Source organism: Oncorhynchus masou, chromosome 17, assembly GCF_036934945.1.
Source record: "Oncorhynchus masou masou isolate Uvic2021 chromosome 17, UVic_Omas_1.1, whole genome shotgun sequence".
In the NCBI taxonomy this organism is placed as follows: domain Eukaryota; kingdom Metazoa; phylum Chordata; class Actinopteri; order Salmoniformes; family Salmonidae; genus Oncorhynchus; species Oncorhynchus masou.
Window position 1 is genome coordinate 28,547,789 of NC_088228.1, and position 24,324 is coordinate 28,572,112.

The 24,324-nt window shown below is 42.0% G+C and overlaps 1 protein-coding gene across 1 annotated transcript; it reads left to right on the forward strand.

Moving 5' to 3' along the window:
* Positions 1–21,488: 21,488 nt before the first annotated feature.
* LOC135558803 (forkhead box protein Q1-like) lies at positions 21,489–23,971 on the forward strand. The gene has a single exon (XM_064992941.1). The coding sequence runs from the start codon at positions 21,694–21,696 to the stop codon at positions 22,513–22,515; it is 822 nt and encodes a 273-aa protein (XP_064849013.1). The 5' UTR covers positions 21,489–21,693; the 3' UTR covers positions 22,516–23,971.
* Positions 23,972–24,324: the final 353 nt, after the last annotated feature.

Here is a 24,324-nt window from a genome sequence, read left to right on the forward strand (position 1 = left end):
CCTTTGACGCTGCTGCTACTCCCTGTTATTGTCTATGCATAGTCACTTTAATAACTATGCCGACATGTACATATTACCTCAATTACCTCGACTAACCGACTAACTCTGTACCCATTGTATGTAGCCTCGCAATTGTTTTTTTTATTACTGCTCAGATGGTCATGCACCATTACTATCTTCATTCTCTCTCTCTCCCTCCCTCCACCTACTCTCTCCTCTTCTATCCTATCATCTCTCCCTTCTGCTAAATGCTTCTCCCTCATATCTCCTGATTTTGCCTCTTCGACCCCTCTCTGCATACACCAAGTCACTCAGCTCCGCCATATCCTCACATGGTCTCTCCTATCATTGCTATGCGGATGACACTCAACTACTTTTCTCCTTCCCCCTTCTGACACCCAGGTGGCGACTCACATCTCTGCGTGCCTGGCAGATATCTCAGCTTGGATGTCGGCCCTCCACCTCAAGCTCAACCAAGAGAAGACAGAGCTGTTCTCTTCTCGGGAAAGGCTTGTCTGCTCAAAGACCTCTCCATAATGGTTGAAAACTCCCCAAAACCTTGGCGTGACCCTGGACCACACCCTGACGTTCTATGTAAACATTAATAAAGCAGTGACTCGCTCCTGCAGGTTCATACTCTACAACATCCATAGAGTATGACCTTACCTCATACATGAAGCGGCACATGTCCTAATCCAGGCACTTGTCCTCTCCTATCTGAACTACTGCAACTCGCTATAGGCTGGTCTCCCAGCTTGTACCATCAAACCCCTGCAACTTACCCAGAACGCTGTAGCTCACCTGGTTTTCAACCTTTCCAAGTTCACCCACGTGACTCCGCTCCTCTGCACACTCCACTGGCTTCCAGTTGAAGCTTGCTTCCACTACAAGAACATGGTGTTTTGCCTACGGAACAGCAAGAGGGAGTGTACCTCCCCATCTTTGGGCTATGCTGAAACCCTACAACCCAACCTGAGCACTCCATTCTGCCACCTCTGGTCTCTTGGCCCTCCCACCCATTTTTATTTACCTTTATTTAACCAGGCAAGTCAGCTAAGAACAAATTCTTATTTTCAATGACGGCCTAGGAACAGTGGGTTAACTGCCTGTTCAGGGGCTGAACAACAGATTTGTACCTTGTCAGCTCAGGGGTTTGAACTTGGTTACTAGTCCAACGCTCTAACCACTAGGCTACCCTGCCGCCAAAATATGGGAGGGCAGCTCCCGCTCAGCACAGTCCAAGCTCTTCTCTGTCCTGGCACCCGAATGGTGGAACCAGATTCCTCCTAAAGCTAGAACAGCAGTCCCTGCTAATCTTCCGAAAGCACCTGAAACCCTTCTTCTTCTAAGAGTATCTTAAATAATCACGTTCCTCACCTAGATCCCCCCCTTCTATTCAGGACAAAAAGTGAATTGCTTTTCCACATTTTTTGCAGTATTACTTTAGTGTCTTGTTGCAAACAGGATGCATGTTTTTGAACATTTTTATTCTGTACAAGTTTCCTTCTTTTCACTTTGTTAATTAGGTTAGTATTGTGGAGGAACTACAATGTTGTTGATCCTTCCCCAGTTTTCTCCGATCACAGCCATTCAACACTGTTTTTAAAGTCAACATTGGTTTCAAGGTGAGAATCTTGAGCAGTTTCCTTCCTCTATGTCAACTGATTTAGGAAGGACCCCTGTATCTTTGTAGTGACTGGGTATATTGATACACCGTCTAAAGTGCAATTAATAACTTCACCATGCTCAAAGGGATCTTTAATGTCTGTTTTTTTTACCCATCTACCAATAGGTGCCCTTCTTTGTGAGGCATTGGAAAACCTCCCTGGTCTTTGTGGTTTAATCTGTGTTTGTAATTCACTGCTCAACTGAGGGACTTCACAGATAATTGTATGTGTGGGGTACAGAGATGAGGAAATCATTAAAAAATCATGTTAAATACTGTTATTGCACACAGAGTCCATGCAACTTATTATAGAACTTGTTAACCTCTTACACCTATGGTGGCGCTATTTCATTTTTGGAAGAAAAACGTTCCCGTTTTAAACAAGATATTTTGTCACAAAAAGATGCTCGACTATGCATATAATTGCTACTGTTCGAAAGAAAACACTCTGACGTGTCCAGAAATACAAATATCTTCTCTGTGCGTGCCCTTTAACGTGAGCTTCAGGCAAAACCAAGATGACTTGGCATCCAGGAAATGACAAGGATTTTTGAGGCTCTGTCTTTCATGATCTCCTTATATGGCTGTGAACGCAAGAGGAATGAGTCTGCCCTTTCTGTCGTTTCCCCAAGGTGTCTGCAGCATTGTGACGTATTTGTAGGCAGATCATTGGAAGATTGACCATAAGAGACCACATTTACCACGTGTCCGCCCGGTGTCCTGCGCCGAAATTGGTGCGCAAAAGTCACCTGCCAGTATTTTTCCATGGGGCACAGAGAGAGAAGCAAGCTTCCACGAACTGCATGTCAATGAAGAGATATGTGAGAAAACACCTTGAGGATTGATTCCAAACAACGTTTGCCATGTTTCGGTCGATATTATGTAGTTAATCCGGAAAAGTTTCACGTTGTAGGTGACTGCATTTTCGGTTCGTTTCGGTAGCCAGGCGCAATGTAGAAAACGGAACGATTTCTCCTACACACAGACGCTTTCAGGAAACACTGCGCATCTGGTATGTGGCTGGGAGTCTCCTCATTGAAAACATCAGAAGCTCTTCAAAGGTAAATGATTTTATTTATTTGGTTATCTGGCTTTTGTGAAAATGTTGCGTGCTACATGCTACACAAAATGCTATGCTAGCTTAGCATACTCTTACACAAATTAGTCAATTTCTATGGTTCAAAAGCATATTTTGAAAATCTGAGATGACAATGTTGTTAAGAAAAGGTTAAGCTTGAGAGCAAACGCATTATTTTAATTTTATTTGCGATTTTCAGAAATCGTTAACGTTGCGTTATGCTAATGAGCCTGAGGCTTAGTCACAATCCCGGATCCGGGATGGGGAGTTTCAAGAGGTTAAGCACATTTTTACTCCTGAACTTATTTAGGCTTGCCTTAGAAAAGGGGTTGAATACTTTTTGACTCAAGACATTTCACTTTTTCATTTAAAAAAAATACATTTTACCCCCTTTTCTCCCCAATTTTGTGGTATCCAATTGTTGTTAGTAATTACTATCTTGTCTCATCGCTACAACTCCCGTAAGGGCTCGGGAGAGACTTAGGTTGAAAGCCATGCATCCTCCGAGGCACAACCCAACCAAGCCACACTGCTTCTTAACACAGTGGAGGAAGGAAGCACCTGGCTACCTTGCTTAGCGTGCACTGTGCCCGGCCCGCCACAGGAGTCGCTGGTGCACAATGAGACAAGGATATCCCTATCAGCCAAGCCCTCCCTAACCCGGACGATATTAGGCCAATTGTACATCGCCCCACGGACCTCCCGGTCACGGCCAGCTGTGACAGAGCCTGGGCATGAACCCAGAGTCTCTGGTGGCACAGCTAGCACTGTGATGCAGTGCCCTAGACCACTGCACCACCCGGGAGGCCTCACCTTTCCATTTTTAATTAATTTGTAGAAATCTGTAAAAACATAATTCAATTTTGCGATTATGGGGTATTGACAAATAAAATCCAAGTTTATCAATTTTAAATTCAGGCTGTAACACAACAAAATGTGGAAAAAGTCCAGGGCTGTGAACACTTTCTCAAGGCGCTGTAAATACCCACTTCTCTTCCATCTGTATAAGTTCAGGTGTGAACTTTGAAAATGTTTCTGAATAACTTAATACATTGTTCTCAGCGACTGCTCTTGATGAGTCTTATTGACTGCAGAGAACACACTGTAACTGTGCTTGTCTCTGGTACACTGTGGCACAGAAAGTTACAGTTTATGGGGTACAATGTGGTACAGATGATCAAATTCCAACTTTGACGTTTGTCTTTGCATTGTACAACTATGTTGGTATCCCCCAGAGGGATTTATTAATTCACAAGTCTCGTCCAACTGCACAATGGACGTTCGCCATTGAGAATCTTACGTAAGAAGAGGTAATTGGCAGGTTGTGAAAGATCTGGTAACTGTGTAGAGATACTAGAAGCCATTGAAATGCAAGGCTAATTTATCATGCTGTCTTTTTGGCATTTTGTATACAGAAAAATGATGGACATCTATGAATACAGTAGGAATATAGCAGATATAACTACTGAGTTAGTGAGAAACATGTATTTATTTAGTTGTGAGGGGTCTATTGTTACTTGTGGAACCATAAATGGGTCTGGGACTTGATATCAAGGCTATTATCTCTAACATTCTACAAATCCCTAACTGTGCTTCAAATGATGCAGCCATAATGACTGACGAGACAATTATGTAACCACTAAACCTGTGTGGCTGTAATTGATGTATTGTCACTTTTCTCCTTGCAGTAACTGGGTCACTGAGTTGGATGACTCTCAGCTGAGCTGTGATTGAGGTGTGAGGGTCTATAAAAAGTAGCATGTGAAGGGCCTGACTGAGAATAAACTATGTACAGTATGATATTTTCTGTAGCAAAACAAGGTAAAAAGAAAAATATGCATGTGGTGTTCCCATAGGACATGATACTGTACATGTTGCCCTTGCTTATCATGTCAGAGATATATTTGACAATCTAAAGTTTCGCAAGACACGATTCCTCTCAAACTCATGAAACACCACCAGCAGATTTAGGCTTTATCTAGCCTCTGGGCCCACCTAGTTTGACGTTAGTGGTTGGTGTGTGGTGTGGATCTGCAATGAGATGTTTATCTGATCCCTCGCTCGACCATGGTGTGGGCTTGTTAGCTCTCCTAGCACAGCTGCTAACGTAGCCAGAGTCTGTCAGTAACAGCTTATACAGATCTGTCTCTCTCTGGCCTGGCCCTTCACACGCTAGCCCTCCCTCCACAAGGGCCACACCACCAGAGCCTATAGGAGAATAAAGAGAGGGAAATGATTGATACCCATTCTAAACGCTTTAGCTGTCTGTTATCACTCACCCTGTTATGACGCTGCCCTCATTCAACACTGAGGATTTTTTCTTCTCTCGAGAGGCTAAATCGTATCCCTGATCTCCCCCTCTCTCTGCACTTTACATCAGCCTCACCTACAGTACAGTGCTGCTGCCTTCTTGGCAGCGGTTTCACCCCTTCCCCCCTTTTTCTTTTTGTCTAAACACGAAAGAGGAGCCAAACACCGTACTCACGCAGAGGGCTTGCACGAGATGTACCGCTTAACCGCCGTACCACAGTGCCCCTCCAGCATCCCCTGCTACCCTACACCTCTCCACCCCATTCTGGTTTCCTTCAGGTCGGGCAGAGGAGGACCTGTTTCTCCCTATGACTGGATTAAACCAGAAAGCCCTGGAACCCTCTGCGCTGAAAGACTAATTGGCTTCTAAGATGCAACTGTAATAAAAAAAATGGAATGCTGTTGTGTCAGTCAAGTGTATTTTTATACTTGTCACCTTTTCACCTTTGCAAACAGCCAGGCGTCTTTCAGTCTTTCATTCTTTCTTTTTTTCTTTCTTTCTTTCTTTCTTTCTTTCTTTTTTCTTTCTTTCTTTCTTTTTTTCTTTTTCTTTCTTTCTTCTCTCTCTCATCCCAATGGGTTTTCAATTTCTTCTCTCTCTCTTTTTTAATTTGTTCCAATGGGTTTTTTCAATTTCTTCTCTCTCAATCTCTCTTTTCATTCCTCCCAATGGGTTTTCAATTCCTTCTCTCTCTCTCTTTTAATTTGTCCTATTGGATTTTCAATTCCTTCTCTCGCTCTCTCTTTTAATTTGTCCTATTGGATTTTCAATTCCTTCTCTTTCTCTCTCTCTTTTCATTCATCCCAATGATTTTTCAATTCTCTCTCTCTCCTACTCTAAACCAATGGCTAGGTGCCCTTCGGCTGACTCAGTAGCAATCTAGACAAGATATTAGTCATCTTACCTGGAGAAGTCCGTCATCCTGTATAGCCGACACAAGACCATAACCAAGTCTTTTTAAATTAATCTCTTCATCAAGGACCACACACATGCAGCGACAGAATCCTAACACTTTGCATGGTGCAATGCTATCCCTTCAATCAACACCCTTTGGACACACCTTCTCATTCAATGGTCTTTCTTTATTTTCACTATTTCCTGCATTGCATAATAATAGTCAGTACATCAAAACTATGAAATAACAAATATGGAATCATGCTGTAACCAAAAAAAGTGTTAAACAAATCCAAATATATTTTAGACTTTAGATTATTCAAAGTAGCCACACTTTGTCTTGATGACAGCTTTGCATTCTCTCAAAGGGTAGTCAAATGGAATGCTTTTCCAACAGTCTTGAAGGATTTCCCACATATGCTGAGCACTTGTTGGCTGCTTTTTCTTCACTCTACGGTCCAACTCATCCCAAACCATCTCAACTGGGTTGAGGTCAGGAGATTGTAGGGGCCAGGTCATCTGATGCAGCACTCCATCACTCTCCTTATTGGTGAAATAGCCCTTAACTTATTTGCAATAGGGGGCGCTCTTTTAATTTTTGGATAAAAAACGTTCCCGTTTTAAACAAGATATTTTGTCACGAAAAGATGCTTGACTATGCATGTAATTGACAGCTTTTGAATGAAAAAACTCTGACGTTTCCAAAACTGCAAAGATATTATCTGTGAGTGCCCCAGAACTAATGCTACAGGCGAAACCAAGATGAAATTCCATACAGGAAATGGTCCAGATTTTGAATGCCTTGTGTTCCACTGTCTCCTTATATGACTGTGAATGCGCCAGGAATGAGCCTGCACTTTCTGTCGTTTCCCCAAGGTGTCTGCAGCATTGTGACGTATTTGTAGGCATATCATTGGAAGATTGACCATAAGAGACTACATTTACCAGGTGTCCGCCCGGTGTCCTCCGTCGAAATTATTGCGTAATCTCCAGGTCCATGCATTCTATTTTCTTCAGAGGAGAAACCAAACTGCCACGAATGATTTATCATCGATAGATATGTGAAAAACACCTTGAGGATTGATTCTAAACAATGTTTGCCATGTTTCTGTCGATATTATGGAGTTAATTTGGAAAAAAGTTTGCGTTGTAATGACTTAATTTTCGTTTTTTTTCTTACCCAAACGTGATGAACAAAATGGAGCGATTTGTCCTACACAAAATCTTTTTGGAAAAACTGAACATTTGCTATCTAACTGAGAGTCTCCTCATTGAAAACATCTGAAGTTCTTCAAAGGTAAATGATTTTATTTGAATGCTTTTCTTGTTTTTGTGAAAATGTTGCATGCTAAATGCTATGCTAGGCTATCAATACTCTTACACAAATGCTTGTTTAGCTATGGTTCAAAAGCATATTTTGAAAATCTGAGATGACAGTGTTGTTAACAAAAGGTTAAGCTTGAGAGAAAATATATTTATTTCATTTCATTTGCGATTTTCATGAATAGTTAATGTTGCATTATGGTAATGAGCTTGAGGTTGTATTCACGATCCCGGATGGCTAGAATCAAGATTAAACAGCCTGGAGGTGTGCTGGGTCATTGTCCTGTTGAAAAACAAATGATAGTCCCACTCAGCGCAAATCAGATGGGATGGCGTATTGCTGCAGAATGCTGTGGTAGCCATGCTGGTTAAGTGTGCCTTGAATTCTAAATGTATCTCTCAGTGTCACCAGCAAAGCACCCCCACACCATCACACCTCTCAAATTTGTTAAAGGACCATGAAGGCCTGATTCACGCAGTCTCCTCTGAACAGTTCATGTTGAGATGTGTGAGGTGCAAACTGAGTTGCTGTTAGCTACCGATTTCTAAGGCCGGTAACTCCAATGAACTCATCCTCTGCAGCAGAGATAACTCTGGGTCTTCCTTTCCTGTGGCGGTCCTCATGAGAGCCAGTTTTATCATAGCGTTTGATGGTTTTTGCGACTCAAATGGAAGAAACTTTCAAAGTTCTTGAAATGTTCTTGATTGACTGACCTTCACGTTTTCAACTAATGATGGACTGTTGTTTCTCTTTGCATATTTGAGCTGCTCTTGCCATAATATGGACTTGGTATGTTACCAAATAGGGCTATTTTCTGTATTCCACCCCTACCTTGTCACAAACACAGCTGATTAGCTCAAATGCATTAAGAAGAAAAGCAATTCTACAAATTAACTTTTAACAAGGCACACCTGTTAATTGAAATGCGTTCCAGGTGACTACCTCATGAAGCTGGTTGAGAAAATGACAGAAGTGTGCAAAGCTGTCATCAAGGCAAAGGGTGGCTACTTTGAAGAATCTCAATTAAATGTTACATTTTCATTTGTTTCACATTTGTTTCACTTTTCTGGTTAATACATGATTCCATATGTGTTATTTCATAGTTTGGATGTCTTTACTATTACTCTACAATGTAGAAATAGTCTAAATAAAGAAAAATACCAGAATGAGTATGTGTGTTAAAACCTTTGACTGGTACTGTGCATACTACTACATACTCCTTATGCAGTGGCTCTGTTCGTGCCCATAAATAATCTTTACAACATGCCATCTCCCCCATCCATCACACAGTGGCAGGCTGACGGCTCAAATCACTGATTTCTAATTGCAGACTGACAGCACAGTCAATCGTCAGCGAGTGTTCATTCCTCTGATGATTAATGAAACCGTTAAAACAAGGGAGGTGGTGCTAGTCGTTTAGCATTTGACTCCTTGACCCTGTGTGGTGGAGTTCTCATGCATGCCGTTGCAGTATTTCTGCGAGGTTAAGCGTTGATTGCTTCATTTAGACGAGACTACCTTTGAGAGGCACCATGTTCCTCTTCACCGGTAATTAACCTTCTCCCTTTGTTATTTGAAATTGTGGGTTTTGATACCTTTCTGTTGCCACCTAGTTGTCACGTGAGGAGACCACATTACCAAAATAGAAACTTCTTCCAGCCAACAACAGGCAAGGGCATGCTCCCTCTAAAACAGTTTGGTACTTTTTCACACGGGAGGGCATGAAAGAACTTGAACTTTGTTCACTGCTATCTTCACATCATTACACTATATGAAAGCGTTGTAAAAGCTTTTGTAAGCTGACCTTGCTAGTATTTATATCATAACGGAAGAAAATACAAAGTTGAACACTTGGCTCAAAGACCTCCAGAAGAGGCCATGTAAAGATAAAGGACCGTGCTTGCCTTAAAAAGTGTTTCTTATAAACCTTTGGTTTTGGAACGCAACATCATCTAAAAGAACAGCGACACCTGTTTCTATATACTGCAAAGATTGTTACAAAATATGGTTTCTAAATCTGCACAACAAAGTAGGACCGTGACCAATATGAAGAAACAGCCTTCTTTGTAAGTCGTTGTTATTACCAAGAGCACACATACACATGTTTGTGCAAAACCATAAAGCTCCAGTTGAACACGAGGCACTGGAAAGGTGGTTTGGAAACAGTGCTGTCAAAACACTAATTATTGGCTGATGGAAAATGCTGGGCTGGAATGCATTGTACAACGAGGATAAAACGCAGTAGCTGTCATTAAGAACATGAAGGAGTGTCTGGAATCACCCTGGAATTCCCAGTTCTATTTTGAGCCTTGCTTTTAGTCGATCTCCGCTCGGTGAAGGGATTCAGTGGTGTTAATACTTTCATCCACGTAATCATGCGGGAAAAACATTGGAACATCTACCCAAATTAGCATCAGCGTGGCACACTTAAGTAACGTTTTGGATGTTTAGAGGGAGAGAGTCACAACCTTTTGAGCTGAAGCTATGCAGACTTACCGCTTGGCAGGTATACGATCCACAGACGAGGATATTTTTAGACCGGGCTGGGCAATTAGCTGAGACAGTTTACATTACTGAAATACTTATTAAGGTCAACATTTCTAACTTTAACAGATGTTTCTAGATGGCCTGTGATAAACAAAATATATATTCTTTTGAAAAAAAAACAAGTATTTTACTCCACTGTAACTGTGTGTCCTGTACAGTTCAATTACAAGATTCATTGACATGAAAATACATTACGTGCTTACGTCTAATACATTTAGACCTAAGCATGTATTAACATCGCACAAATGTATTAGGCCTTACCACAGAATTCCAGACCATTTTCTAACATTGTATAATGGAAACGGACCAATCAACGGCCAATGGCCCAGACATACAGTAGCTGGCAAAAACAATATTTGTGGGCCCATTTAAAGCTCATATCCCATATCAGGGCCTGTGTATTCTCAACAAACACATAAATCCATTACTGTATTGTATTAACACTCAAATACATTTCAACCATTTGAATAGTCCAAAACATTTCCTGGACTATGTTCATTTGAAGAGCAATCACCATGTCTCTAAGTTTGAAAGCAATGCACCTGTCCGACTGTGATGACCACACTATCTGTAAATATGATAAAACAATTTGTAAAATGGCCACCCGTATGTATGCTAGTTTCAAGCAAACAATACTTTACTCATTATTTTATTCCCATTGCACTGGTTGGCACCTAGGTCAACTGATCAAGAGAGTTCAGAGATTGATCATATTGACAGAACAAATTACAACACAACTCTACCTTTGAAGGATCAGGTTAAGAGAAATCAATCTTTCACCAACCATAAATCTTGTCCTCTATACTTTCACCCCCTCCTAATTTATGTGTAAAACCTTCAATCTGCTGAGAGTGCACTTGTTTATGTTTGGGCCTGTCGGTTGGGCACTCCAATCCATACCCCAAATGACTAAGGCCCACTTTGTCTTTGGAAACAAACACAGAGACAGAAGGAAGGAATTAGAGGGAAAATATCTGTGACTACTCCTCTTTATATGATTTACTGCTGAACCCAGTCAGAGTGGAGTTCTGCTGTAAACCAAACTAGGTTGTTTATTTGACTGTGGAACTGAATGGTGAGGGGTTTTAGTTGGGTACTGTATGGGGAACGGATACAGGTATTTAATGTCTTAACACATCAGAGTTTTCTATTACAGAATTCAAACCTCCTGACCCAGATATATAAAAGAATATCTGAAACTTTTTACCTGAACATACTGTACGATGATGAAACAACTTGCAGCTAGCTATATGGCTAATCATAACACTGACATTATCAACAGCGTGATGAATGTTGGAGTGTCTGGCTGAACTGCACATAAAGTACTGCACATGAATGTGACGTGAACCCGTGTGCGTGCGTGTGTTTGTGTGTGTGTGTGTGTGTTCATACCTGACTGTAGTCATTAACTGGAGGTTTCTTATCTGATCTAGGGCCTGTGGCAAGGCTCCTGAATGTAATCTAACGTCCTCATGAATCTCACAGCACTGATCTTGACACGTGAGAGTGAGGAGATTTCTTTGATCTACCACATAGAAAACATAAAATGTTCTTTCTCAAGTTCTTTGGGAGTTCAACAACACCATTCACACATACACAAACACACAGAAAACGCAGTCTGTTGACCTCAATCGTCTGTGGTACCCAGCCCATGATCCGGTCCAATTTAGTCTACAGAGGGGGGACAGGAAAACATGAGCAAAGAACCATTCTGAACAGAAGTATTCAACCAAACGCACACATAAATGGTCCCCCTCTGGTTGCAATGTAAGTGGCAGAGCGGTGTGACGTGGTCCCGTTGATGGTAGCGATGGTATCGTCGGTAGTGGCAACAGCAGTTCAACATGGTCTTCCTCCACCGGCAGAGTAAATTGCAAGTGTAGCAGATGATGAAGATCTGTGAAACTAACTCCTCAGCCTGAAGTGTCCCGCTTGCGTCGCCTCATTGGCTAGCTTTTGAGATGGCGCAATCGGCTAAGACACTTGAGGGAGGACGGTCACGTGTGCTAGCGAGGCAGAGGTCCGAGTATGGGCTGAATTGGGGGGAAGTGGTACTCGCTAAGCAAGCAGCGTGACAACCTGTACACAAGCTCCATTTTAAGGGGCTCAGGGAGCTTGTTGGTAAATTACACTCAGGTGTGGCAGACCTGGGCCTATTCTTGTCTCCAAGAAGACCAGCCAAGGGGGTAGAGTCTACAATTAGAAACACAAGGAGGGAGAAAAATAGCAAACCTTAATCAAGCAAAATTACAAAAAGGCACAACAAATATATATAATAAAAGGTCACAGCAAACTCAAAATAATTAAATACACACAAAAAGTCCTGGTCTCTAATTTGGGGAAAATATTAAGGTGGGCAACATGTGACAATAGCAGGTAGAAGAAGCACTGGTTAATCACAGGTTTATTTAATAAATCAAAGAGTCAAACACCATGTGACTGGGGAGAGTGAACTGGGACCACCATGACAAATTGCTGGTGATCTCCTTTTGTTGTCAGCTTAAACTACAATTCAATCCCACACACCCATACAGAGGCTAACAATTTCATGAACATGGCTATATTCATATTGACAACTAGGCTATCATACCAAGTTGCACTGTTTTACTTTATTCCATCACTGTGACTTTCACCTGCACTCTGACGTAGGTCCCAATGTGATATCTCATCATTTACAGATCTACGATGGGCTTACCCCTCTGCCATGCTCTCTCCCTCTCTCCAGTCCCACCTGCTGCAGCATGTCAGCCAAGCTATTATAAAGAGGATCAAGACATACAGTGCCTTCAGAAATTATTAATGCCCCTTGACTTATTCCACATTTTGTTGATGCAGCCTGAATTGAAAAAGAGTTAATTGCATTTATATTCGAATTTTGTTTGCTAATTTATTGAAAATGAAATACAGAAATATCTCATTTACATAGGCATACACACCCCTGAGTCAATACTTTGTAGAAGCACCCGTGGCAGTGATTACAGCTGTGAGTCTTTCTGGGTAAGTCTCTAAGAGCTTTTCACACCTGGATTGTGCAACATTTGCCCGTTATTCTTCTTCAAGCTCTGTCAAATTGGTTGTTGATCATTGCTAGACAACCATTTTGAGGTTGTCATAGGTTTACTAAATGAAAGTATTAAAGCAACATGTAAAGTGTTGGTCCCATGTTTCATGAGCTGAAACAAAAGATCCCAGAAATGTTCAATACACACAAGAAGCTAATTTATTTTTTATATATGTATGTTCCAGGCACACCAGCCACAATAGTGTGCAGTTTTGTCACACAACACAATGCCACAAATATCTCAAGTTTTGAAGGAGCGTGCAATTGGCAGGCTGACTGCAGGAATGTCCATCAGATCTGTTACCAGAAAACTGAATGTGAATTTCTCTACCATAAGCCACCTCCAACCGGCCTTACAAACGCAATGCACGTGTAACCATGTGAGCCCAGGACCTCCACATCCGGTTTCTTCACCTGCGGGATTTTCTGAGACCAGCAACTTCACACAGCCATTGAAGAGGAGAATGACAACATTCCACAGGCCACAATCAACAGCCTGATCAACTCTATGTGAAGGAGATGTGTCACTCTACGTGAATGGTGGTCACACCAGATACTAAATAGTTTTCTGATTCACGCCCTTACCTCTTTTTAAGGTATCTGTGACCAACAGTTGCATATCTGTATTCCGAGTCATGTGAAATCCATAGATTAGGGCTTAATAAATGTATTTAAATTAACTGATTTCCCTATGTGAATTGTAACTCAGAAAATCTTTGAAATTGTTGTATGTTGCTTTTATATTTTTGTTCAGTAGATTTAAGTCAAAACTTTAACTCTGCCGCTCAGGAACATTTACTGTCTTCTTGGTAAACAACTCCAGTGTAGATTTGGCCTTGTCTTATAGGTTATTGTAATGTTGAAATGTGAATTCATCTCTCAGTGTTACGGATCCCTCTGGAACTTTCATCACGCACACCTGTCCCCACTGATTAGTACTTGTATAAGTGTGCCCTTTGGTTTCCCTTATTTGTCGATTATTGTTCCAATGTCCGTTGGTCCGTGTGAGTACCTGTGCTGTGTGTTTTGGCTTTCGTGCCATTGTGGAATGCGCAGATGATTACGGGTCTCCTCCCGTGTGTTAATCATTGTGCGCATTTGTAATTTATTCAAGGTACTCCTCTCTCTTTTGTTTGGGTTTCAACCCTGTGTTTTTGTTATGTGTTTGTTTGGTCTTTGTCCCCGTGCCTTTACCTGGCAAGCCGTAATTTGGGCATAATAAAAAACGATTACGCATTCCTGCGCCTGTCTCCCGAATCATTATTACCAACATGAGAGAATAATCGATCATTAAGGGAGACAGTGGGAATGGCCCATCCGACGACGCTGCGACTGGTCCGTCCTGCACCGCCCCAACTTCAGCAGCTGCAACTGGGCCGTCCGACGTCGCCACACGGATCCGTCCGACGACGCAACTGCAGCAGCCAGAAATGGCCTGTCCAACGCCACTGCTACTGGTCCGTCCGACGACGACGCAACTTCGGCAGCTGCATCGGATCCTGATTGACCCGCACTGTGTTCCTGTAATAGTCCTCAAGGCCAGTGTCGTTGAGCTGCTGGTGTGTTTTGGCTTTCGTGCCATTGTGAATTGAGCAGATGATTACGGGTTTTGCCCGTGTGTTAATCATTGTGTGTGTATTTATTCGAGGTACTGCTTACTCTTTTGTTTGGGTTTCAACCCTGTGTTTTGTGTACGTGTTTGTTTGGTCTTTGTCCCCTTGCTCTTACACAGCACGCCGTAATTTGGGGCGTAATAAAAAAAATATTACGCATTCCTGCACCTGTCTCCCGAATCATTGTTACCAACGTGACAGTCAGTGTCTGGTGGAAAGCAGACTGAACCAGGTTTTCCTCTAAGATTTTGCCTGTGCTTAGCTCCATTCTGTTTATGTTTTTATCCTGATAAACTCCCCAGTCCTTAAAGATTACAAGCATACCCATAACATGATGCAGCCACGTCTATGCTTGAAAATATGGAGAGTGGCACTCAGTAAAATGTTGCTTTGGATTTGCCCCAAACATAACACTTTGTATTCAGGACCAAAAGTGAATTGCTTTGCTACACTGTTGGCAGTATGACTTTAGTGTCTTGTTACAAACATGATGCATGTTTTGGAATATTTGTATTCTGTACAGGCTTCCTTCTTTTCACTCTGTCAATTAGGTTAGTTTTGTGGAGTAACTACAATGTTGTTGATCCATGCACAGTTTTCTCCTGTCACAACCATTAACCTCTGTTTTAAAGTCACCTTTTGCCTCATGGTGATATCCCAGAGTGGTTTCCTTCATCTCCAGCAATTGAGTTAGGAAGGACGCCTGTATCTTTGTGTAACTTGTGCGCTGGGAGTCGAGAAGCATGTTCAGTGAGGGAAAACCTCCCTGGTCTTTGTGGTTGAATCTGTGTTTAAAATGCACTGCTTGATTGAGAGACCTTACAGATAATTATATGTGTGTGGTAGAGAAATGAGGTAGTCGTTCAAAAATGATGTTAAACACTATTATTGCACACAAAGTGAGTCCATGCAACTTATTAAGTGACTTGTTAAGCACATTTTTGCTCCTGACCTGATTTAGGGTTGCCATAACAAAGGGGTTGAATACTTATTGACTTTCAGATTATTTTTTTATTACATTTGTAAACATTTCTAAAAACACAATTCCACTCTGACATTATGGGGCATTGTGTGTAGACCAGTGACACAACTTCTTAATTTAATCCATTTTAAATTTTAAAGGCTGTATGTTACACAACAAAATGTAGAAAAGGTCAAGGGGAGTGTGAAAACACACTAACACAAGCCATTACATGTGAGGAGGAGAAATCATACATAACACCTTAGCCTTACTCATTGTGTGGTTGGATTACAGAAACCTATAGTCAACACAGCCTCTCTAAAAACAGTGACTTCACCCAGAATGGGGTGTCACAGACAGCACAAACAGATTATCACACTCAATATGCTCTGAAAACACACGGACACAGACTATGACACACACACGTTGACATTTGAAGTGCTTTTTCCGTAAACAGAGGGTGTGGAGGGCCTCGTGTCTGGAAGAAAACATTTGGGCATGTGTTGGTCCTTGTGCAGTCAACAAGAAATGGGAGAATTGAATTAATTTGCCTAACTCTGCATTCAAATTTGTCTTACTTAAATGCACTGTTGTCTTTGTGTCTACTTTAAGAGATGGTGGCCAACCAATAAAACTATTGGCACAGGAGGTGTCTGGTGTACTCTTGTTATAGCGTGCCACCGATACAGGGTGCAACAAAGGGCAACCGATGAGTTATCCAATTTAGTATGACTGCCACTTGACTCCGGCAGCGGCCCGTAACGTGTGGTACAGGGGAGGAGAATATTTTATACATCTGGAGTAAATATATCAGGGATTCTGAGCTGGGGTGGGATGGTGCTAAAGGTGAATCAAAGCATTGGCATTAGCCATAGGGGGAAATCACATCAGTCAGGTTAACTTTGCTCTGCTAAAGCATGCCCTCAGTCTGCGATGTCCCTGTGGTAGAGGTTGGAGAAGGTTGATAGGGCATTGAGAGGTGATCAACTGCTATGCCCTTTGATATGCCATTGCATATCTCCAACCTCAAACCAACAACACTTTCTTTCTTGAAGCATTGCCAATAGAATTCAGCATCCTCAAGACATCCATAACAGTTCAGCTACATTCAGTAATTACAGTAACATTCACTGCCACTGTAATAGTGTGCATTACAGAGAAGTCTAGGGTGTACTATTTTTCCCTGTTTATCAAAAGTGTTGGAAAAACTTGTCAATAATCAACTGAATGGCTTTCTTGATGCCTATAGTATTCTCTCTGGTATGCAATCTGGTTCCCACTCAGGTTATGGATGTGTCACTGCAAACTTAAAGGTCCTCAATGATGTCACCATTGCCCTTGATTCTAAGCAATGTTGTGCTGCTATTTTTATTGACTTGGCCAAAGCTTTTGATACGGTAGACCATTCCATTCTTGTGGGCCGGCTAAGGATTATTGGAGTCTCTGAGGGGTCTTTGGCCTGGTTTGCTAACTACCTCTCTCAAAGAGTGCAGTGTATAAAGTCAGACAATTTGCTGTCTCGGCCACTGCCTGCTGCCAAGGGAGTACACCAAGGCTCGATCCAAGGCCCCATGCTCTTCTCAATTTACATCAACAACATAGCTCAAGCAGTAGTAAGCTCTCTCATCCATTTATATGCAGATGATACAGTCTTATACTCAGCTCCCTGTATTTTGTGTTAAATGCTCTACAACAAAGCTTTCTTAGTGTCCAACAAGCTTTCTCTACCCTTAACCTTGTTCTGAACACCTCCAAAACAAAGGTCATGTGGTTTGGTCAGAAGAATGCCCCTCTCCCCACAGGTGTGATTACTACCTCTGAGGGTTTAGAGCTTGAGGTAGTCACCTCATACGATTACTGGTGAGTATGGCTAGACGGTACACTGTCCTTCTCTCAGCACATATCAAATCTGCAGGCTAAAGTTAAATCTAGACCTGGTTTCCACTACCGTAATCACTCCTCTTTCACCCCAGTTGCCAAACTAACCCTTATTCAGATGACCATCCTACCTACGCTAGATTACAGAGACATAATTAATAGATCGGTAGGTAAGGGTGCTCTCGAGCAGCTATATGTTCTTTACCATTCATATTTACAACCAATGCTACTTGTAAGACATATCAGATTTGCCACCAATGCTCCTTACACATCACTTCACTCCATACTCCTCTGTAAACTGGTCATCTCTGTATACCTGTCGCAAGACCCACTGGTTGATGCTTATTTATGAAACCCTCTTAGGCCTCACTCCCCCCTATCTGATATATCTACTGCAGCCCTCATCCTTCACATACAACACCCATTCTGCCAGTCACATTCTGTTAAAGGTCTCCAAAGCACACACATCCATGGGTCGCTCCTCTTTTCAGTTCGCTGCAGATAGTTACTGGAACGAGCTGCAACAAACACTCAAACTGGACAGTTTTATCTCAATCTCTTCATTCAAAGACTCAATCATGGACACTCTTACTGACAGTTGTGGCTGCTTCGTGTGATGTATTGTTGTCTCTACCTTCTTGCCCTTGTCTATGCCCAATAATGTGTGTACCATGTTTTGTGCTGCTATCATGTTTTGTTGCTACCATGTTGTTGCCATGTTGTGTTGCTACCATGCTGTGTTGTCATGTGTTTCTGCCTTGCTATGTTGTCTTAGGTCTCTCTTTGTGTTGTGTTGTCTCTCTTGTCCTGATGTGTGTTTTGTCCTATATTCATATTTGATTTATTTAATTTCAATAAACAATACAAAATCTCCATGATGTGAGTCAGTTTTACATCCAGTGTTTTGCTAACCTTTTGGCGGTCATCCCCTGGATTAAGTGGCCTAACCAAACCCAAAAACAACACCAGAGACAGAGAGACAAATGCTTTGTCACGGTGACAAAACCAACAGTGTGATCTTCCTTCTCTTTTGCTAAACTGTGCATGATCCTGAGATTAATGCTTACCCAGTGAGCATTGGGCTTACCTAGCTCCCCCTTTGCATATCTTCCACAAACCTGTTCTGTCATGGCTTCTAGCCAGACACTCTGTTTTCATAGTTGTAGTGTCATCTCGGTATTAAATCTGCATAACTTCCCTGTTCCTTAAAGTCATCAGAACCCTCAAGGCTATTTATTTCAAATGAATTAATAAATAGAAAGTAGTGATTAATCAAAACAGCCTGCCATTCAGTCCCTCGGCAACAAGGGTGAACAGGAATACACAGGTAAATAGTCTAGTTTAGGGATGGCCAATTAACGGCCCTTGTGACGGCCCTCGGATATTTAATAGTTTTTTGTTTAGGAACTCAGTCTCGGTCTCAACGGGGGGTTATGGATGTGGGTATGCAGACCCGCAAGCAACTGCTGCCCCTCATGATGAGTTCAGACTTTTTTGTGGCCCCCACACCGATCAAATTTGCCCATCCCTGGTGTAGCTGTTGCTGTTTGGGAAAGAAAAACTCAACAACATTGCTCTTCTATGGGGATGCTCCAGTTGGTATGAACATGCTTTCAGCTACACTAAAACAAAGTGCATTAATGTGAGGTCATGAGAACACTTGAAAGTGTCCCTTTGCACTATGAGACTATTTGTTTTTACTTTTTCTTTGTCACCCTGACATCCACTAGTGTGAATGTTCTTCTTCAAGACATAACAACTGAACAAGACTCACCACTAAGAATTCACAATTAGTCCCCCCCCCCTGACCATAATACCTGGCTTGTGATTTCTTCTCTACACTAACCATAGTATGGAAATCCCACACACCTGCATAGGAAAATGGAATGTTCACTATTCATAATGGCATTCGTTATCAGTGGAGCCTTTCACAGTAACATACTGCTGACTCTACAGACAATTCCATGACTACAGTGTTTTTCTGAGATGTTGCCCCATGGTTGACACCTGAGATAGCGTTCATGTGTTTGATGGAATGCTCTTATCATTCACAGACGTATAGAGAATGCAAAGACTAAAGAAACTGTGGAAAAACAATAATAATATTTCATTTGTAGAGTGCATTTCTCACGCTCAATGTAAATAAGGTAGAAAACTACAACGTTTTTTTTTAAATGCATCAATTCTATAAAAAGTAGAATTCTTTATTACAATACATCAAAACATTATCTTCTAATGCAAAATATAGACTTTTGGCAAATTAGGCAATCAAACATTTAGTTGTGTTTTATATGAGGCAATTGAGGCTTCTTCCTTGACATGTGCAGGTAGTGTGTTCCAGAGCTAAGGGACCATATGTGAGAAGGCCATGTCACCCATGCTGTGCAAGGTTGTGACTGGTGTGACCAGATGGTTTGAGTCTGATTATTGTAAGGAGCGTGATTTGGTGCTTTAACAGCCTCCACTCTTCTGGGAAGGATTTCCACTAGATGTGGGAACATTGCAGCAGGGACTTCTATTCAGCTACAAGAGCATTTGTGAGGTCGGGCACTGATGTTAGGCGACTAGGCCTCGCAGTCATTGTTACAATTCATACCAAAATTGTTCGATGGGGTTGAGGACAGGGCTCTGTGCAGGCCAGTCAAGTTCTTCCACAACAATGTCAACAAACCATTTCTGTATGGACCTCACTTTGTGCACGGGGGCATTGTCACACTGAAACAGGAAAGGGCCTTCCCCAAACTGTTACCACAAAGTTGGAAGCATAGAATTGTCGAGAATGTCATTGTATGCTGTAGCATGAAGATTTCCCTTCACTGGAACTAAGGGGCCTAGCCCGAACCATGAAAAACATTCCCAGACCATTATTCCTCATCCACCAAACTTTACAGTTGGCACTATGCGTTCGTGCAGGTAGTGTTCTCCTGGCGTCTGCCAAACACCGATTCATCCATCGGACTGCATGATGGTGAAGCGTGATTCAGCTCTCCAGAGAATGTATTTCCACTGTTCCTGAGTCCAATGGCGGCAAGCTTTACACCACTCCAGCTGACGCTTGCCATTGCGCATGGTGATCTTAGGCTTGTGTGTGGCTGCTCGGCCATGGAAATCCATTTCATGAAGCTCCAGACGAGCAGTTCTTGTTCTTGTGCTGACGTTGCTTCCAGAGGCAGTTTGGAACTCGGTAGTGAGTGTTGCAACCGAGGACAGATGATTTTTACGCAGTACACGCTTCAGCACTCGGCGGCCCCGTTCGGTGAGCTTGTGTGGCCTACCACTTTGCGGCTGAGTCTTTGTTGCTCCTAGACATTTCCACTTCACAATAACAGCACTTACAGTTGACCGGGGCTGCTCTAGCAGGGCAGAGTTTTTACGAACTGACTTGTTGGAAAGGTGGCATCCTATGACAGTGCCACGTTGAAAGTCACTGAGCTCTTTAGTACGGGCCATTCTATTGCCAATCGTTGTCTATGGAGATTGCATGGCCGTGTGCTCGATGTTATACACCTGTTGATGTGTGGCTGAAATAGCGGAATCCTCTAATTTGAAGGGTTTCCAGATACTTTTGGCTATGTCTTGTTATACATTCACTGCATAGTATCTTTATTAAAATATATATATATATAATTTGTATCAGTGGTGGCTGCTTGTAGCAAATTCATATAATAGAGTATTATTCCAGGTATCTGCAGACATATGATGGCCAAACTGAAACATTTGAAGAATTCATATGCTATTAAAAGGTGATAAGTCAGGTATAAAACTCTCCATAAGGATTGCATCATGCGAGGCAGAACAGATGGAAATGAAACGCACGCCACCTGTTGTCTCAGGTGAAGTACTCCAGCGGTGTCTACCTCCACAGCGAGATCGAGTTACACAGGTAAGAAATATAGCCTTTTCCTACTTGTCTTGTTATACTGGACAAGCGAGGGTGAAAGGGCTACTCAACGCAATTCCATTGTCAAACAAATATTTAAATAAAAATAGATAAAAAAATGACTTATGATTTATGATGTGTCATAAACACTGAGAGTGCATGATATTCAGTTGTTCCAAAATATCCATGTAATTATCAAGCCCCGCCTCGTTGGGTTGGTCCTGAGGTGAGCCTGTTGCTATAAACAGCCCACCAGACAGACGGAAGGTGAGACGAGCTCTAGTGCTGCCAAAGGTATAAACTTCATCGGGTACTTATAGGATATTTTGACTGAAAGCGTTCTGCGCTTTGACGCCTTTACAAACAAGACGAAACTTCCTCTGAGGCCTGAGCTCTTCTGGCGGCGTGCCTGTTTGTACTTGGGCATCGGATAAACGTTGGATAGAAACTCGCAGTAAAGCAGAAATTTAAACAGACAACATGAAACTTGAAGTGTTCTGTGGAAACCACCACTATGAGGTGAAATCTGTGGAGCTGTGCAGCGATGCTAAGAACAGCGTCCGCTCGCCTGTCTCTGGTGAGGAGGAGTTGGGTTCGGATGGGGACTGTCTAGCGCACAGCCCGCCACCTGTCACACCGGGTGCAGATGGCAAAGGCAAACCTTACACGCGGAGACCAAAACCTCCATACTCTTACATAGCACTGATTGCCATGGCTATCCGTGACTCAACGTCGGGGCGTCTGACTCTGGCGGAGATCAATGACTATCTGATGACAAAGTTTCCCTTTTTCCGGGGCAGTTACACCGGTTGGAGGAATTCCGTGCGCCACAACTTGTCGCTGAACGACTGTTTTCTGAAGGTCCTCCGGGACCCGTCTAGACCATGGGGAAAGGACAACTACTGGATGCTGAATCCTCACAGCGAGTACACCTTCGCTGACGGAGTCTTCCGACGCAGGAGAAAGCGAATCAACAAAAAGACAGGCAAAGAGCAAGACGTGTCTGACCATCGTACAGACGAGGACACGCAACTCACCACAACACCCGCACCACCAGCCAGCAGTGCCAAGTTCTCCAGCTCCTTCGCTATAGACAGTATCCTCAGCAAACCGTTCAAGAGACAGGAGTGGGCAGATGTTTCTCCCACCGTTGGTGCGTTACCGTGGCCCGGTTACACTCAGATGATGCCTCACATTGTGAGAGGACCATCAGTCGCCTTACCGCATCACGCCCATTCGATGTTTCATATTGACTCATACGCTGCGCATGTCCTGGGGGGATATGGTGGTGGATTGTACTGAGATAGATCATCGAAAAGATAGTTTCGCGGCTCTGAAATTGACATAAAAGGGCTCATACATTTACCAGATAATCCCAGCAGCTGGCTACTCCAGGATCTAACGTTTACCACCCATTCAAAATAGACAGTATTCTTTCGTAATGGACTCGAGTGGTGTGGCAAATAGAATGAAAACACTGTGTTGGCATTGGTGTACTTTGACAGTAATTGTGTATGAACAAAATGCATTTTATTTCATTGCCTTATATTTGGACAAGGTCACAGAGTATAGTATTTTTTTATATCTGGACATTTTTGTATGGATCGACGCACCCTGTGGGGAGGAGTAGGCTTTATTTCGTTGCTTTGATGTTCTATGGTAATTTCCCTTTAAAACAATAGCTTTTTTTTGCTATACAGTGTACATACAGTTCATGGTGTATAGATTATAGGCTATTTATGTTGTTGGTTTGTTAAAAATATTGTTACTGAATTGTCGAATCACTTGACCTTCAAATCATGCTGTTTAGGGTAACTTGGGGTTAAACGCCCCCTATTGTAATTCTCACAGAAACCACTTCATGTCACTCATTTTTTAACACACCCCCTGGATGCCAGTAGTCTTGCTCAACTAACAATGTCATGTCTCACGTCAACTTTTAAGTCAGGAGTGACTCCAGTGGGGCAAAATGCCCTCAGGATAATTCAAGGCAAGTCAGTGGTATCTATATTAGAATTTTCCAAATCATATCCATGTCCTCCATAAGTAACTTTATTGAGAAGTGCGAAAATAAAAAGAGTACATTCAAACCGCATCATATTGAGGATATTAATAGTGAGAAGTGCAGTTTAAAAAAAAAATCTAGATTCAATGTATTTGAATAAAAAATAAGATACCTAAACTTTAGCTTTTAAGAGTCAATTACAAAAAAAATCTCAAATAAAACGTATATAATGAGTTTTAACACACTAATCATCAGGGTTGCATTTTGCAGGGACAGTGAGTTCAAAATGCCCACTTTATAGCGTTTAAATTAATTCTGCCCACTTATTTCCCTTCAAAATGTGTTTACCTAAGTATAGCCAATATGCACATCTAAATATTACCAAAACATTGCTTTTTTCTGTCAGAACATGGACATTTCCCTTAAGGGGGCGTTTTTCCCCAAATTACTTAACAATTAGGCCCAAGGGGGTGTGGTATATGGCCAATATACCACGGTTAAGGGATTATTGCTATTATAAACTGGTTCCCAATGTGATTAGATCAATAAAAATATTGTTTTTGTCATACCCATGATATACGGTTTGATGTGCCATGGCTGTCAGCCAATCATCATTCAGGGCTCTAACCACCCAGTTTATAATCTACAATATAACATTTAGCATTTTGTGATCAAGTCGAGCAGTTTGTATACATGTTTTCATTTTGTTTAAACAGAATACATATTTTGAATAAAGAGTAACTTTTACATTGACATTGTGATGTGTTTTTATGTTGATATATATTTTGTTGCATTGAATTCATATCGCATAGAATAGATTGTGAACGAACAAGATATCTGCGCGACAAGTTGTTTCCAAGACAAACGGCAAAATGCCAATCTATCCACACAAACACTGACAGGTGTATGGTATAGGCCTGCAGGTGTCTGATCCCTCATTACATTCCCCAATGTCTACCCGACGTTTGTAGCCTACTACTTATGCTACTGAATTAAAAATTGCCTTATCAACTTGGTGTAATATCCACCTAATTTCAATTCCATGCATTGTCATTACTACCGAGGTGACATATTGGTCAGGCCTATTAGGCGCTTCTTATTCGCGC

What these genes read in the sequence shown, in the direction of transcription:
- LOC135558803 (XM_064992941.1), top strand. Translation starts at nt 21,694, where the DNA reads ATGAAACTTGAAGTGTTCTGTGGAAACCACCACTATGAGGTGAAATCT.